This window comes from Triturus cristatus, chromosome 8, assembly GCF_964204655.1.
Source record: "Triturus cristatus chromosome 8, aTriCri1.1, whole genome shotgun sequence".
NCBI classification, from domain to species: Eukaryota; Metazoa; Chordata; class Amphibia; order Caudata; family Salamandridae; genus Triturus; species Triturus cristatus.
In genome coordinates this window covers 321,544,884-321,561,127 of record NC_140591.1, presented here as the reverse complement: position 1 = coordinate 321,561,127, position 16,244 = coordinate 321,544,884, and the positions used below count along the sequence as shown (strand labels likewise).

At 43.4% G+C, this 16,244-nt stretch overlaps 1 protein-coding gene across 3 annotated transcripts in view; it reads left to right on the top strand.

Moving 5' to 3' along the window:
• ATP8A2 (ATPase phospholipid transporting 8A2) overlaps positions 1 to 16,244 on the top strand; it is a 2,139,258-nt gene that overhangs the window by 1,716,968 nt on the left and 406,046 nt on the right. For all 3 annotated transcript variants that reach the window (XR_014967690.1, XM_085621612.1, XM_085621613.1), the window contains exons 31-33: positions 3,499 to 3,560; positions 3,681 to 3,737; positions 10,667 to 10,774. Coding sequence is in view for 2 of the 3 variants with exons in the window: in XM_085621612.1 (XP_085477738.1) it covers positions 3,499 to 3,560; positions 3,681 to 3,737; positions 10,667 to 10,774 (227 nt within the window). In the remaining variant the exon portion in view is untranslated. The remainder of the gene's footprint in view (positions 1 to 3,498; positions 3,561 to 3,680; positions 3,738 to 10,666; positions 10,775 to 16,244) is intronic.

Genomic DNA, 16,244 nt, shown 5'->3' with positions numbered 1-16,244 from the left:
AGCGGGCCATTGCAAACTAGTTGGCTGCATCACAACTACAGATTCAACCCTACAGGAGATAGTCCTAACGATGAGGGAGTTGCAGACCTGACCGGAGTATGTATTGGGGAGGGTCTGGATACTGGAAAAGCCGTCGAAGGGCTCAGAGGGCCGAGCCCACAGAAACTACATTTGAGTGTTTGGGATGACTGAAACAGCAGAGGGCATGGACATGGTTGCTTTTCTTGAAGGCTGGCTTGTACATGTTGTGTCCCTGGAGGGCCTCTCCTATTTCTTCACCCTGGAACGGGGGCTCCATACACAGGCCGCGATTAACCAATCCTTTTCTTTCCCTGACTATTATGCCAGACTGTATGCAAGGGGCCTGCGACATGGAACTGAGATGTTCATGAGTGGCTTACTGACCTCCCTCTTAATCGACTACTGCCAGAAGTGCTGGGGGGACATTTTAGAGGAAGAGATTCTGGCTGAGGTTTGCCTTATGGCTCGCTGTTAGGTTCCGGGGACCCGATGTAACAGCTTGCTGTCAATGTTAACGATCAATTATAAGCTTTGCAGCTGAGTATTAGCACAGTGATTGCTGCCACACATGGGGAAATTGATCCACACAGATCAGTCTGGGTTTATTCCCAGCCGCAGCACGGCAATTAACATTCTGCGCTTACTGGCATATCTGGGAAGTGGCCCATCCTTGCCAGACTGGGCTGGCCTCATATTTGTTGCCATAGAGAAAGCATTCAACAGCCTGGACTGGGATTTTCTTCATGCCATCATGCTCTGTATGGGCCTTCTTGCTCTACGTGCACTCTGTAGCATGGAAAAAAACAGGACGAGTGATCTCTGAGCAATGTGCAGTAGAAAAGGGCACCCAACAGGGCTGCCCTCCTTCTCCCCTGTTTTTTGCCTTTGCAGTGGAGCCTCTGACGTGCAGAGCTTGGAACGCACACCCGTATGTGGGGGTTACATCTCATGGCCTCACACACTATATTTCTATCTATGCAGGTGACGTGGTGCTGTATCTGGGTAACCTATCAATGGAAAATTACAGGACAGTGTGTCTTCTCACATCCTTCGGGGGGGATCTATAGCCTCCGTGTAAATTGGCTGAAGACCAACTTGTTCCCAGATTGCGAAGGTCAGACTGAACTACTGACCTTATCGGCATGAGATGGGAGCAAGATGCAGTGCAATATTTGGACTCCGGATGTAACGCATGATCCCAGACTCATTGAAGAGGAATGTGGGACCGCCTCTAGCAGTCTTCCAGGCGAGCACGAGCTTCTGGAAAATGCTGCCCTTGTCTGTGGCGGGCAGGATAGCCATAGCTAAAATTATAGCACTGTCGTGCCTCCTGTACTTCTTCACGGTCCTCCCTAATGTGGTACTGTGGAGTATGTTTCAAGACTTAGACACGATCCGGATTGACTTCGTTTGGAACAAGGGTCAGCGGCACATTGCACTAGCTAAGTTGCAACAGCCTTCCACAGATGGGGGGGATGAATGGCCTGGACTTTGAGGCTTATTACCTGGCAGCGCAGCTGCAGCGGTGGATGGGATGGCTTCGTGGATGGGGATCACCGAGGCAGCTAGAACTGCCAGACGCCCCTAACCAAGCCAGATTATGGACCCTCCTACTTAATCCTAAATGGGCTCCATGATGTATGACCTGCTGGTCGAGTGTACTCTGACGAGCATGGAAACAGGCCCCATACTTCCCGAGTCTTCCGCTTCTGGCCCTCCTTGCATGAGTCAGAGGTGTTGAGAGTGGTCAACTGAGGGACTGGGCTGAGGCAGTTTTGGATACGGTGAGTGTGCTTTATGCAGGTGGCGTGATGCGCCCCTTTGACGATCTGTGCAAGGGGTTTGGCCTCCCTTCATGGCAGTGCCTACCATATGGCACCCTAGCAACAGCAGCACATGAATTGTGGGGGCGGCGGGGGAAGGAACCGAAACCGTTCCATAGTTTCCAATCACTATGTAATACTGCTAACATCCGCAGAGTGGTCTCAGGCTTATATTGAGCAATACGTGTGGATGTGCCCTCAACATTCACACTATTATGCGAGAGATGGGAGGCAGACCCTGGCTCCCTTGTGACTGTTTGGGACTGGGCTATAATGTGAAAGGTAGTGCCCAAAATCTCCCACAATGCCCCTTTCAAGCTTATCTATTATTACATATTTCACTGGCTTACCTCACACCCCAGAAGTTTAGCATCTGTTTCCAGCCATCTAATCCTGAATGCCCTCATTGCCATTCTGACACATGTTATGGAGCTGTACTCATTTAACTTCCTACTGGGCGTAGGTGGTGCACCTCCTAGCTGAAGTTATGGACCGCTCCCTGACCCCCTCTCCTAAATTGGCCAGCTAAACTCTTCACACAACTTGTTTCATAGATGTGACCCTAGTGTTGGCTAAGCGCGGGATTACGATGCACTGGAAGCAGGCAGCATGTATTGGGCACTGTAGGGCAGACCTCTTGCGTTGGGCGGACTGTGAAGGGGCACGCAGATGCGGGAGGCATGTCGGGGCTAAAGGGATATAGAATCTTCACGAGCCTGGGAGACAATTCTGACCAACCTGCGGGGGGACACAGTCGATAGGGCTTGCTCTCTCTCTGATTAGGGGCGGTGGATGCTGTTCGCTGGATGGCCTGGGACTAGACTCTGTCTGACCATTGGGTTGGCGCTGCTCTGCAGGGTTGGTCTATACCCCCATTGCCCTGCTGGGGCACTTTGGCACTGTTAAGGCCCAAGTAGGCACGGAAGGTTTTGGTGCTTGTCTCCCTTACATCTGGTCCATTCATCCAAATTAGCAGAGGGGAGTGGGCACCACAGGAATTAAGGGGAAGTCTGGGATGCGGTTGAGGACACACTTGAAGGATGACTTGAAATTGGTCCCCCTTTCTATTAGGATGATAACTCTGTAGACCTTCTGCATCTATGGGGCATTATTACTCTCTGGTACGTGTACCCTGGCCTGGGTCATGCCAATGACTCCTGTTTCTTATTGATCGCCCAGGGGTTGATAAACTCGTGAATGGTTATGTCATTAGGAGTCTATGTGTGTACTGCACTGATTGTCCTCTGCCACTGTATTAAATGCTAATAAGGTTTGTTTGCAAAAAAATATATACATTTTGCATTGTCAATTTGGTTATTTTCAGTAAAGTTTACAGGTAGTTGCCCGCTTCTCCTCAGCATCAGTCACTATAGACATGATCTGTGTTACCTCCCGATCACTGGTGTTCATGGCTGACACTAGACATACTCTAGGCTGTTTTTGACATTATAAAGGGACAGCAGAAGAGAAGATATTAGTTTAAATATGTTTGTGGTGATTCTTAACTGGGCAGAAAGGAGACCAATCGGTCTTGCTAGAACTACGTGTGTCACATCACAATGTGTTGTATATTTGCGCCCGTAAAGTTGCACACGTTTGAAGAAGGTTGTTCTTAACCATTTATAAAATATGTTTATTCTCCTGTATTTTTCAGATGCAGTATTTACAAATGGACAAGTTACAGACTACCTGTTTGTTGGAAACATTGTTTACACTGTAAGTCTGTAGCGCGTCTAAAAGATTCAATTTCTTTAAAATGTCTACACTTTGACCCTAGACTACGATTGAAAAACTGAATCTGATGTTTTTTCTTCCTCTTGTGTCTTTTATTTTCAGTATGTTGTGGTTACCGTCTGTTTGAAGGCTGGCCTGGAAACCACTGCATGGACAAAAGTGAGTAATCTTCTGGTTTTGTTCTATAATTGCTGAGTGTCAAATTCATAGTATTTCTTATGTCAACAAAGACGTGATTCATGTGTTTAGATTTGCAGATGAGTCTATTATCCTAAGCAATTAGGAGGATTTTCTCTTGTGTTAAAAAAAAAAAGAGAAAATCTGTGTAGGGAAAGTGAAGTCATGCTTGTATTTGGGTTTGGAATGGATGTAATTGCTTGTGAAAGGTGGCGAACTGAGTGAAGTGCAGAAAGAAGGGTCTCAATACAAAGATCTTACTGCAGACAGAAAACACTTTAATGTCTTACTTTATCACAAGCGATTAGTCCATGCAGCCGTGCAAACATATTTAGCCCCATTTTTAGTCTGGAAAATAACGGGCTAGGCTTTTTACTCATTTTTTTTTGCATTTTACAGTAACATGTAGCTAGCTTGTGAACATATATGATTAACTCTTCACATAAGTCACCAATTCCTTGGCATGGATGACACAGGAAAGGAAGAGAAAGGGCTAGTGGAAGATGCCTTCAAAATGCAGTCTTTCCCATCATAAAATGTGTGAAAATGCATAGAAATATAGAATTATGCTCAGATTTCAAATTATCTTGTATTTCTCATCCTATTATTTAAGGGATGTTTTGCAGAAAATGGTTTGTTGCCCCATAGGTCATAGATGGACATTTTTCACCCATAGGCCTATATCAAGTTCAGGATGAGAAAATACTCTAACCTTAGTCAGTATATTAGATTGAGTCAAAACTTTCTTCCCATCCTGTGGTGCTAGCACTTTACTTCCAAATATGTCACTACATCAACAAATCACAGCATAGTAGGTGCTACATTGACCTATCATTATCATGATTACTTATGTGTAAAATGTATTTACAGTACAATGACACCAGTATATTGTCAGATTAGCTACAAAGATTCAAACCCTATCTATAACCCTGCAAATAAGAATGCCCCAAACCCTTTACCATACCTAAAGCCTAGCTGTATGCGTAGCGCTTAACCACACCTTAAACCTACACCTAAAACTACCGAGCATCCTTACCCTATCCTTAAGCCTAACAATACACTGAGCGCCAACCTTAATCTTAATCCTTACCCTAACCCTAAATCTAGGTCTAAAGTTAACGGTTACCCAAACAAAGACTTATATCTTACCCCACAACTAAACCCAATCGCACCATTTGCCCTTATCCTAAACTAGGTCTAAGCCTAATGGTAAACATAACATGAATTATAAGGTTGCCAATTACTTTTATGCTTTTTATAAACATTACATTGAAATTTGTTGCAAAAATAAACTTGTTTGTCAATTTCTTAAAAAAGAAAAAGGTCCGATTTGGTGAGGTTCTCTAACCACTTGACCAATTAATCCAAGCCTCAGACCTTCAGAGTCATCATGTAATGGTCAAGGGTGCACTGCATATATTTTAGACCTTGCTCTTTATTATAATGTTAACATATGACCAACAGAATTAAAAGCTACGCAATATGCACACCGTTTCGTCAACTATGGATTTCTGCAAGGGCCTTACAACCACAATAAAGGAGAATGTGTTTTAATTGTAACAACAACTATATCCGTGTTTGGTCTTTTCACTGGATTACTGCAGTGTCCTTAATGTCTGCAGATTCTTGGGAGATACCCTGCTTTATGTGCTGTGCTGTGATGTATTTCCCCCAATTGTCTAAGGTCCTTTTATTTTCATTACATGTCTGGTCTATCCCTACATGTCTGGATTACTACAGTGTTTGTATTTGCTTCATTGTGTGTGTACCTAATGTTCTTTACATTCCATGCCTATGTTGTGTTGGCCTGAGAGTTTTCTTTACTTAAGCCTTGAAAAAGTCCTCTGTCTCTTTGGAAAAAACATGTTAGCTGGGTAAAATAAAACATGCATTTGAAAGAAAATAAATTTGTGTTCTACACTCAACCATAACGAGACTCCGACCTACTATACACTACACGCAGAGATCGTAGTAGGCAGGTGAACGGGGGAACAAGGTTCCCAAGCTTTATTAGTTTGGTCAAAACAATTCTCATCACTTGTATTTAAAAACAACCATTCCTGAACGGTTGAGTCACCAGAGGCTGAAAGAGGAGAAGGGACACTTCTAGCATGAAGGGAGAAGTGGCTAAAGACGCAATGAGCCTTCCCTCCACGGCGCTGTTGCCTGAAAGAAATGTAAATCTGTGCAATTGGTTAATCAGAACACCTCAAGACTATTTGGGAGCCAGCATGGGCTCAGTTTCATTAATATAATTTGGAATTTGTCATTTTAGTGGAAACTGATGCACTAGGTACAATTGGCATATTACTAAAAACATAACTTCTGAAACAATGTAAACATGCAAACAAAATGGTTTTGTACATTTTGCGACAGCCTATTTACTCTGTATGCCACCTATCTGATATTGTATATATATTTTTTAATCTAATGAATTACATTTTTCACAGTGCTTTTTGTCACAGGCCTGGACCTCTTAGCACTATAAATACAAGTCACTATTTCCCCAGTGCACCAACTAGGATTGAAACCGGTGACCATCTGGTTACACCCACAGACATCAGAAGGGCTTGCATTAACCAACAGAGCTGTCCTACCAGAAAAATGCATTTCCTACAGATACAATGAAGTTGCATTTATTTTTCATTTAAGCTGTGTGCATTAAAATTTTAATTTTTTTGCCTGTAGGTGAAAGGCCAACCCAAATGTTTGAGAATATTTTGTTCTTTTTAGCTATATCTCTTCCCCTGCCCCCCACACTCGCTGAACATGCCCCACGGTGCCCAGGATTGCAGTTCCCGTAATTTTCTTTATGCACTTCGACCTCCGATTGCACACATGGAGCAACACAATATGAAGCTCTCTTGCACTTAAGCCATGACATCTGTGGTCTCAGATATATGTTTTTTTTGTAAATTGTACACTACAACTGGAAATCCATAAAGCTTTTAGTGTACAATCAACTCAAAGCCAAGAGACAGATTAAACCCTAGAAAACACAACCACGCAAAGCGTGCCTTAAAAGTCCTTTGCTGGCACCAAGTGGGGTCAAGAAGACCAATGTAAAGGATGCAGGGCAGAAAACCGACCTCCCTTCCTGGTCAGACTCGAGCTACAACCAAAAACCCATTACAGCCTCGTATTTAATCAATCAAGGAGTAGATTTGTAGAGCGCTACTTGTCACCAGTGAGGGTATCTAGGCGCACCAGCGAATAAATGCAGACAGAGAACCCACTTCACATCAGGGCTGGATTCTTAACGGCATCTTCCTGTGACCCCAGTCCTGCCCCTCTCTTTATTTGCGAGCCAGCTGTTTTCCGCTGGACTGTGGCTCCACTCTTCTGAGCTCTGGGAGTATGCTATACCAAACTTTGGAACGTTGCAGTCTTGGAGTATACCACTTTTGCAGCGTGCTCTGAAGTAAGGGAAATGATACCTGTAGCACAGCATAAAACTCCTAATAAATACATTGTTAACATATTTGTTTACTTAAAAACAGTGGAAAATAAATGACCTTCCACCACAAAAAATGTGTGTCCCTTTACCCTACTTTGGATGCTTTCGAAACTTTTATTGTAGCTGAGACAGGATTTTCGACTGGATTTACCATGGCAAAATTACAGGTCTCCCTAAACCCTCTATTCAGAGGCCTTATTATTGCAGCTGCAAGCGAGTCCTTGCACGCGGGATGCCATGGGTGTGTGAGACGTATGGCTAAGCCTCGTCTCCATCATCAAGTGTATGTGTTACATGGAGCGCGCGGGGCTCTCCGGGGACGGTGCCAGCGCCCCAGCAGATGCGGGCGGAGGACGGAATAATATTAAAGCTGTGGAAAAATGTCCTGCTGTCCACAAGCATTCCGAGCAGTTACAATGCATGAAGGGCAGGGGAAGTGACGTCCCTGTCTCTGAGTATCCGGTTTCCAAGCTTCTCTGCATTCAGGGGAATCCTTTGCAGCTCCGGGCTTGGATTCGGGGCATGCCAGATTTATTTAGGATGATTGATGAGATCTTAATGCATTGCGTTTGGATTGTTCCCTATGTTAGCATCAGTATTGAATACGTCAGGTTAGACTGTGACATGCATATTTCGTACATATAAAATGTTTACTGAAAATTCTAAAATAGCCTTGACGATAAACTAATGGGAACATACAAAAATATTTGACTCCATCACAGGGATGTGCACCATGTAGGGCCTTGTGGCCAGTGGAATTCACCTCGTGTGTTGTAATGATGCCGCCTCAGGAACCTGTGTCCTGGTGATGCTCTTCAGCAGTGTAGGAGAACTGGTATGTGGTGTGAACCGGATACTCGCACTGTAGCTGTATGAGGGTTTACCTCTTGGTTTTTGAAGTTATTCGTCAGCGTCTCTTGGAATAACATACATCGTACAAATGTATAGGTCCCTAGCTTCACCTGCTCCTCCTGCCCCTTCATTAAGAAAGAAAGGGATGCTGGCCAAGTGGTGCAAATGTTCCTAAGTCCTTGTTATCATTTGATGTTTATTGATAAAATGCATGTGGCAAAATATTCAAAATCAAAGTGCATTGCAGCGTACAGAATGCCCCTGTTAGACTAGTCAACAGCTTTCTTTCATTACGTATTTTGTTTTTGCCTAATTCCTTTGGCGCCCTCTTTCCTTCATTTTTAAAAATAATCTAGGCTTTCCTATGGTTCCCTTTCACCTTTCCTTTCCGTTCCCTTACCCGAGGCTGAAGGAGGCTTTGAGGCCTCACCTTTGTACTCCAGCACTGCAGCTGCCTGCATTTGCAAACACTGCATGTGTGAAACCTGGCCTCAGGGTGAGTTTAAACCCCCTTCCCACTGGCAGCATCCTCTTTATCTGTTCAGGAAGACTTTGTATCTCTTATCCGAGAAGACCTTCACACCATTACCCCTTCTGTACTTTAATGTACTGCAAATGTGCAGTTTGAAGCGGTATAAAGAAACCTGCATTAAAAGCAAGTTTGACAGTTCAAGAAACTAAATCCATCACTATTTGTTTGCTCTCTGAATGTAATTTGAAGATATAATAGCAAGTTCCACATCTCTGTTGGCCTTCATCTATTCCTGAGCTCAGTTACACAATGATTTGTGTGCTGTCACTTCCTGTGATGTCCTTATGAATTTACATACCATATTTAGTCCCCCCACTATTTTTATTAGGTCGAGTGCTCTGAGGCATGCTGTATTCAGGTAGGGACTTGAAGCTCCGCCTACTCTCCACCTATATTTTTCATTGGCTTGTGTCATTGTCCACTCTAAAATGTGTCTGTTCATTGGTCAATAGGCTTAGTAGTCCCTCCTTAGTACCGCCTTGTCTCATTTTGTAACCTCCCATGGCGACACCCTTACATGGGTTGTTACTCGGTATGCTTTAAATACAGCCTCTGAGCACTATTTTCTCAAATAGCTTTGTCCTGTCTGCTGTTGGAGGCAGGACACACTCTCTCCTAACTCTTTTTTTGTTTTATATAGCACGGCACCGAACCCATTTGCAATGCAATAGGTCTCACATTTGTGAGAGTTTAAGCTGTTGGCATTGTAAATGACAATGCCTTTTATGTATTTGTTTTAAAAACAACACATAAATAAAAGGCATTGTCATTTACAATGCCAATAGCTTAAACTCTCATAAATGCGAGACCTACTGCATTGCAAATGCTTGTTAGGACTTGTGCTCAAAATAGGGTTTAGGTGAGGCAAAAAAAAACCTAGACATACATTTAAATCCTGCAATGGTAGAATGATCCTAAAACAGTCTCGGAGGGATGAGTGGCCACTTACACTTAAATTCAATCCTCCCACACCACTGATGCTAGATGTAGGGATGTGGGGGATGCTGCGGTACCCACAAAATAATCATGCTGGACTTGAGAAGTTGAATGAGAAATAAGTATGCCTTTAAATTTTGTTTTTACCTTGTCACATTTGAAGTGCGCTCAAAGTCAAAGGTCAAATGTCAGGCTATGTCCTTTAATAAATTGCTGCTTATGTATTTTTTAACATGGAGATTGGTGTTTACTTTTCTTTCTCTGGGTGCAATTTTGTAGTATTTTGTACAGTGAACTATGAACTATGTGACAATCTTGCTTGGCATACACAGAGTGTGAAAGGAAAGGTAGGATGTCTGTTTTTTCACAATAAAATGTAAATACCTGTAAATTAACTGTACAGACATTTTAAAATAAATCACCCTTTAGGAAAGCTCAAATTAAGCTAGTTTTTTCTAAATTCGAAGTGTTAGGGGAAAAAAAGGTGTTTTATGATCAAAACAAATCAAGACACTTTTTTACGTGATGGTTAAATAGTAAATACTCGCTAAAACCATCTCACATTTGTTATTATTTGTGCCCTATATAGTTTTATCCGCAAGACTGCACATTTGTGAAAATGTATTGGCCATTTCATTGGAAAATGTGCTGCCTGTAAATGACAGTGCGCTACCACACTATGCGTTAGTAATATATTTGCAACAGTGTGCTGCAAACTCAACACCGGTTACGTACCACACACCCGTACCATTCTCCTGCTGAATGGGAGCGGCTCATTTGCTTCTCTTGTTCTTTGTGGGACGCTTGGAGTGTTCACAATCCCTATGACTTGCGCGATGTAACATTGATGGCAGCACCCCCACTCTGAAAATTGTTCCAGGACTATTGTCCCCTACAGGTATTTCGAAAAATGAAAAAATTCAAAATTAAATGAGGGAGCATATCAATGTATTTCTGTTTAACCAGTGGTTGAAACCTGGCAGGAAATTGCCTAAAGTCTGCTTTTTGGAGCATTTTGTCTCCTAGCGCACGGGGTTTCAGAGAAAATACATTCTAAAGTTAACACAACTGGATACCTTGGACAGTGCTGAACCTGAACTAGGAGTGGTCACTCTGGCTGTTCTCTCGTTGCAGTTTAGCCACCTGGCGGTGTGGGGAAGCATGCTGATCTGGCTGGTGTTCTTTGGCGTCTACTCGGCCATCTGGCCCGCCATTCCCATTGCACCAGACATGCTGGGACAGGTCAGTCTTCACTCTTGTAAATGCCTGTGTATTCAATGTTGTACAGGAGGCTATAGATCAACCAAGCGCTTACATGGTATCATTATTTACACTACACCACATCTCAAAAGCCTTATTATATTTGTGATGAAAGAACTATACAATGCATTGCACCAGAATATACTGACACGTATGTTTCCTTTGACTAATTGTGTGCAACTTCTTTGCAGGATTTGTGTGTTTACGGGGTGCTACACTGTGAAGAGCAAAATATTGCAGTCACAATGGTGACTGTAAGGGATATGCAGGGCCGGCTTTAGAGTTGGAGGCACCTAGTGTGACAATATTTATTTGCCATCCCCCCCATGACCTCTTTGTCCACAGATTCCCTCACTACCACCTTCCAACAGTGCCACTCATGTCTCCACAACCCCCTCTCACATGCATTTCTTTTGTTTTATAACGCTACTCATACCAACCCCTTGGGTGGCAGAGCACTTTACTTTACACACAAGTTATACAGAGGCAATACATCTTACGTGTGTAAATCAATCTATAGGAAATGCTACACAAAACAATTAAGATTACCATTCTGTGATCTGCATGTACATGTTCTTTGCGGCAGGCATATTAACCCTCTGAGATATCTTATGGTGAGTCAAAACTACCACTAGACAAAACTTGGATCTCTTTCTAGCAGGAACAATAATCACCAGAGTTCTCTTGACATTTTTATTGTTGCCTGAAATCTGCTGGACACCGAGGAAACCGCAGGTGCTTTTAAAACCAAAAGTAATTTCTGAACACAGTGTCTCTCCCGAGGTCAGCAGCAGGTGCAGCTGCACAGGTCGCACTGCCCTAAAGCCGCCCCTGGGGATATGTACTGTTTTTTGGACAGCAGACTTGAAATTCTGTTCAAGGTGCATTGCATTGCCTTGCTATGTATGGTGTCATTAAAAATGAATAGTACAGTGAATGACAATATAAAAAGGTATTGTGTATATTCATGTATACATTAATTATAAAAACATTTGCTAAAATCTGCTAAAAGCAATGAAATCTGGAGTTAATGTTTTGAACAGCGTTAAATATTTTCCTTTGCTTATCCTGTTCACAATGTTATTAGTAATTACATCAGGGATGACCTCACATAGATCACCAGGAATGGGCGGGCTGGCTCAGCCATAAGGCACCCCATGCTAAAGTTGTAAAAGAAAAAGTGGCGGTGCCCAAAGCTCTGCTCATGAGCCGGCGACTGGTGCTATGAAATATCTCCGTAGTCTTCAGTCCACCTCAGGCCTCTTTAATCCAGTACTAGACACTACCTGCCCCTTTAGCTCGCTCTTGCTGGTTCCTGCTTTCTCACTTTGTGACAGGTTTTCCATCTTTATCTTACTCCATCTTTCTACGTGTGTGCTTTTCCCTCTCTTGCTCTCGAGAAACATCTGATGGCATCTACAGACACGTGTCTTAGGTGCAAAGAACATCGTGTGCCATGTGTTGTTAGTCGTTAAAAATATCAACTTTATTTTGCTGGTGTGTGTCAATCAAAGCTCAGTTGCTCACCATCTACTGCAGGACCCACCATAAGATGCAAATCAACCTTTTCTAAAGTGTGTTAATTAAACACTTACAATTAACTGGAGATTCAAATAACTAATCAGTGGCTGCCTTGAGGACAAGCTAATATGTATTCCAAGTTATTCACTGGGTCATTTACTGGTAAATTGTGTTGCAATTTTTGAACTATTTATCACTGGCGAACAGAAATGTATTCTTAGAGAACTAATCAGTAACACACAGATTTCGAGCCTGATTTAGATCTTGGCGGACGGGTTACTCAGTCCCAACGGTGACGGATATCCCGTCCGCTGAACTATAAATCCCATTATATCCTATTGGATTTATATTTCGGTGGATGGTTTATCTGTCACTATTGTGAGGGATTAACTCGTCCGCCAAGATCTAAATCAGGCCAAGATCTAAATCAGGCCCTTGGTCTTGATGAAGATGTGCAGACCTACAACCCCTTCAGACTTCATTCATGGTGGGATCTCGAACGCACTGGAAGGGGGCAGTCTGTAGATCATATGGAGAATGTTTCTTCTTTCTCATGTGTCAATGTATGGAAATTTTAGCTGCCATAGCATTGTCATTTTTAGGTGTTCCCTCCCTCCAAGCTCAGTTACTCCAAAATATGTAATCAATGTAAGATTTACATCTCTAATTGTAGAATATCTTTGAGACACACCAGTGTACGAATAAAATATAGTGACCCTGCATTTGAATTATGATAGAAGTCTTTTGGTGGTGTTCAATGAAAATTAACATACCCGTAGCTTCTGATCATGTCTTGTTTCTCAGGATTTACCTTTTCATAGAGGTCCACAAGTTTGGTGTAGTTATTTGTTTAGATGCTTGGGAAGTTCCAAACACATCTCCCTGAATCTTGAAAAGTGAAGGAGAGCCCAAAACTGGCATAGTGGAAGGAGATAAAGTTCAGATGAAGGCGCAATGAGGCACCCTATCCAGTATTACAAGTACCATGCTTGTGAGAAGGGGGGAACAGATGAGCCCTAATGACCACACTTGTGCTGCAACTTTAATTTATAGAATTTAAAACACACCTGCCGTATTTGTTAATGTCGATGCCGCTAACTTGATGAATACCACCTCATGGTGCCAGCTGCTGGATCAGTTGTGTTTTATTTTCCCTTGCTGGATATTTTATTTAAACTTTGAAACCTGTCTTGGTCCTATGAAGGGCCGCGCTTCAGTTCGCTGACCCAGGCCCTGTAACAAGGTTTGCATGCATGGCTCGGGCTCGTATGAGTTTGACTTAAAATTGGATTTGCATTAGTGAAAGTGACCTCCTTAGCATGGACAATTATAGGTTAACACTACCGACTATGGTGTTAATGTGTGGTGTGAATGAAAGGCCTGTATTGAATATTACCCCTGTGTTTCTTACTTTGTGACATGTCTCTAGAGAGGAGCCCAGGCTCTTGAGCAATTCACAGGAAGCCTGCCAAAGTACCAGAGGGTCTGTTGTGGCTCTGATCAGATTAAGGGAATATCTTTCATAAAATGTTTGGTCTTGAAATGCCATGATGATGGAATGGCTCTCTTTGAGTTTTTTGTACAGTTCACTTTGTGCTTGGGAGCCATAAGCATATGTATGGAAATGTAGACGGGCGTTTCCGGCAAGATTGGCCATCTAGCAACACCGCCAAATCCTAAATAATCATGGCAGGCCATACCCCCATAACATAAGCTATGGTCCCCATCATGAAAGCCATCTTAGAAGAAAAGAGCCTGTGGAAAGCAAAGAAAAGATATTCTGGCACCCAACCCTGTCACAGTGGAAAACAAGTCCATGAGGCCTGGGTCTGCAGAGCAGGGGACCTTGGTTGCTACATACACTATCAAGTGCATCCGGAAGACACTAGAGGAACTGGAGGTGGGCTTTGGAGCCCATGGTAGAATGTCTGAGATGGGCGGTTGTTCTCCCTTGGATCAAGGACTAATATGGAGAAACACACACACAAGGCACGGAGGAGTGGCACAGGCTGAGGCCTGCCCTGCCTAGACACTGCAGAAGAGCAGGCTGATCACTGCACAGGTGCAGGTAAGGGTAGCAATCCTGCCTGGAGGTCCAAGGAGAGATACAAACCAGCCAATACACACTGAGAGCCTGCGTTGAGTAGGGGAACAAGGCAGTGTTGGAAAAACATTCTGCCTGGAGAGCCCGGGCATTGGTGGAGCGAGAGTGAACTTTGAGAGTGAGCATCCTTCTGAAGTCCAGGTTGGAGAGTGCACAGCAGCAGGTGATGCCCTGTGACAGAGACTGGAGCTGAGGGCAGTCTCAAGGATACTACCTCAAAAAGGGCTGCCCTTGGTTACGGGCCAAGGGTCACCTGAAGAATCTAAGTGCACTTGAAGTAGAGTGGAGTACCTGAGGTGACATGCTGACCTATAGCAACCCAGGAGTGATCGACTTTGTGCAGGTTTGATTGCTATCAAGCCAACTCTATAAAAGTGGCATTTTTAAAATAATAATTTCAAATCTGCCTTTACCATCAGATTAGGCTTTAAATCACTACTAATTTGAGTTCTTGAACCATGGTCTTAACTTTTGCCAATCTGATATGTTTCATTATAATGTGTTTTAATGTAACCCAGTGCTTTCCCATGGGAGAGGTAGTCCTGCCATAGTGGAAAACGACACTGTATACATATGTCCTTCTTTTTATATAAAAAGCATTGTGCCCTGTGGGCATTTAGGGCATCCTTTGACTTACACGTAATTAAAAGGAAGGTAAAGTGCCTGTTTAAAGGGTCTCTTTAACTGGTTGAAATGGCAGTTTTAAACTACCAGGCCTAGAGTCATGTTTTAGATGCACAGTATGTGCTGACGTCCACTAATGACATGTAAATTGCGGGCCCTGGGTACACTGGGTACCATATCCTAGGGACTTACAGGTAAGGTAAATGTGGCAACTAGTATTTTTAGCCAATTCGACACGTTTTTAGGGGTTAGAGCACATGCACTGGCGCCTGGTTAGCAGGCTCACAGTGCACAGAGTCAAAAACCAACATCATCAATCCAAAAAACATGGAGGTGATCATGCAAAAAGAGGCATTTTCTTACAGTTATGAATTGATACATGCCGTAAGGCTTCTTGACAAGGGACATGTGTGGTGCAGTCAGAGGGTAACGGCATCAGCATTGAAGTGCATGAAGATGTCCTGTAGGCCGGCGTCAGTCTCACTTCTCCCCTATTGCCGATGAGCCTGAAAGCACCTGATGCGGCACAACGCATGACTGCTGTGAGTGCCTGTCAAAGTTCTGTATACTGTGTTTTTTTATATATGGATGTTTGTATAAGGGACAGGTTTGTGTGTGCATGTGAACTCCATTAGTCGTCTGCTGGCCCAGGCGCGGCCTGTGCAGGTAAGAGCGGTGAGTCAGGAGGACGGAGTGGAGGGGAATTGACAGACGATGAGGTAAACTCAAATTTTTAAAAACAAAAAACACTTACTTTGCGCTCGCTGCATCGCCGATGAGGAGGGCGCAAGGAAAGTGTTTCTCGTTTTTTAAAATTTACGTTTAGCTCGTTGTTGCCGGTCAACTCCCCCCTGCCGGTCTTACCTGCACGGGCTGTTTCTGGCCTGGTCCAGTTTTGGAAGGAATATTTGAATATTTCACAGCTGCACTCTAGTGGCATGTTATGATAATGAGGTGAGCAGTACATTCTTTAAAACAGTATCTTGGCATACTGCTATGAAATCGCAGACTGAAGACAAGGCCATAGATTTCTTTCGATTTTGCTTTTCAGCGCTTACTCACAAGCGACCGCTCTTCACATCCCTGGACCGCTTGTAATGTGCCTTGACTAACCTTGGAGAACAGCGTCTTATAGTTTTAATTCTAACCATATCACATGTACCAAAGGATGGAAATGACTCAGAGCCACAATACGCTGCCAGT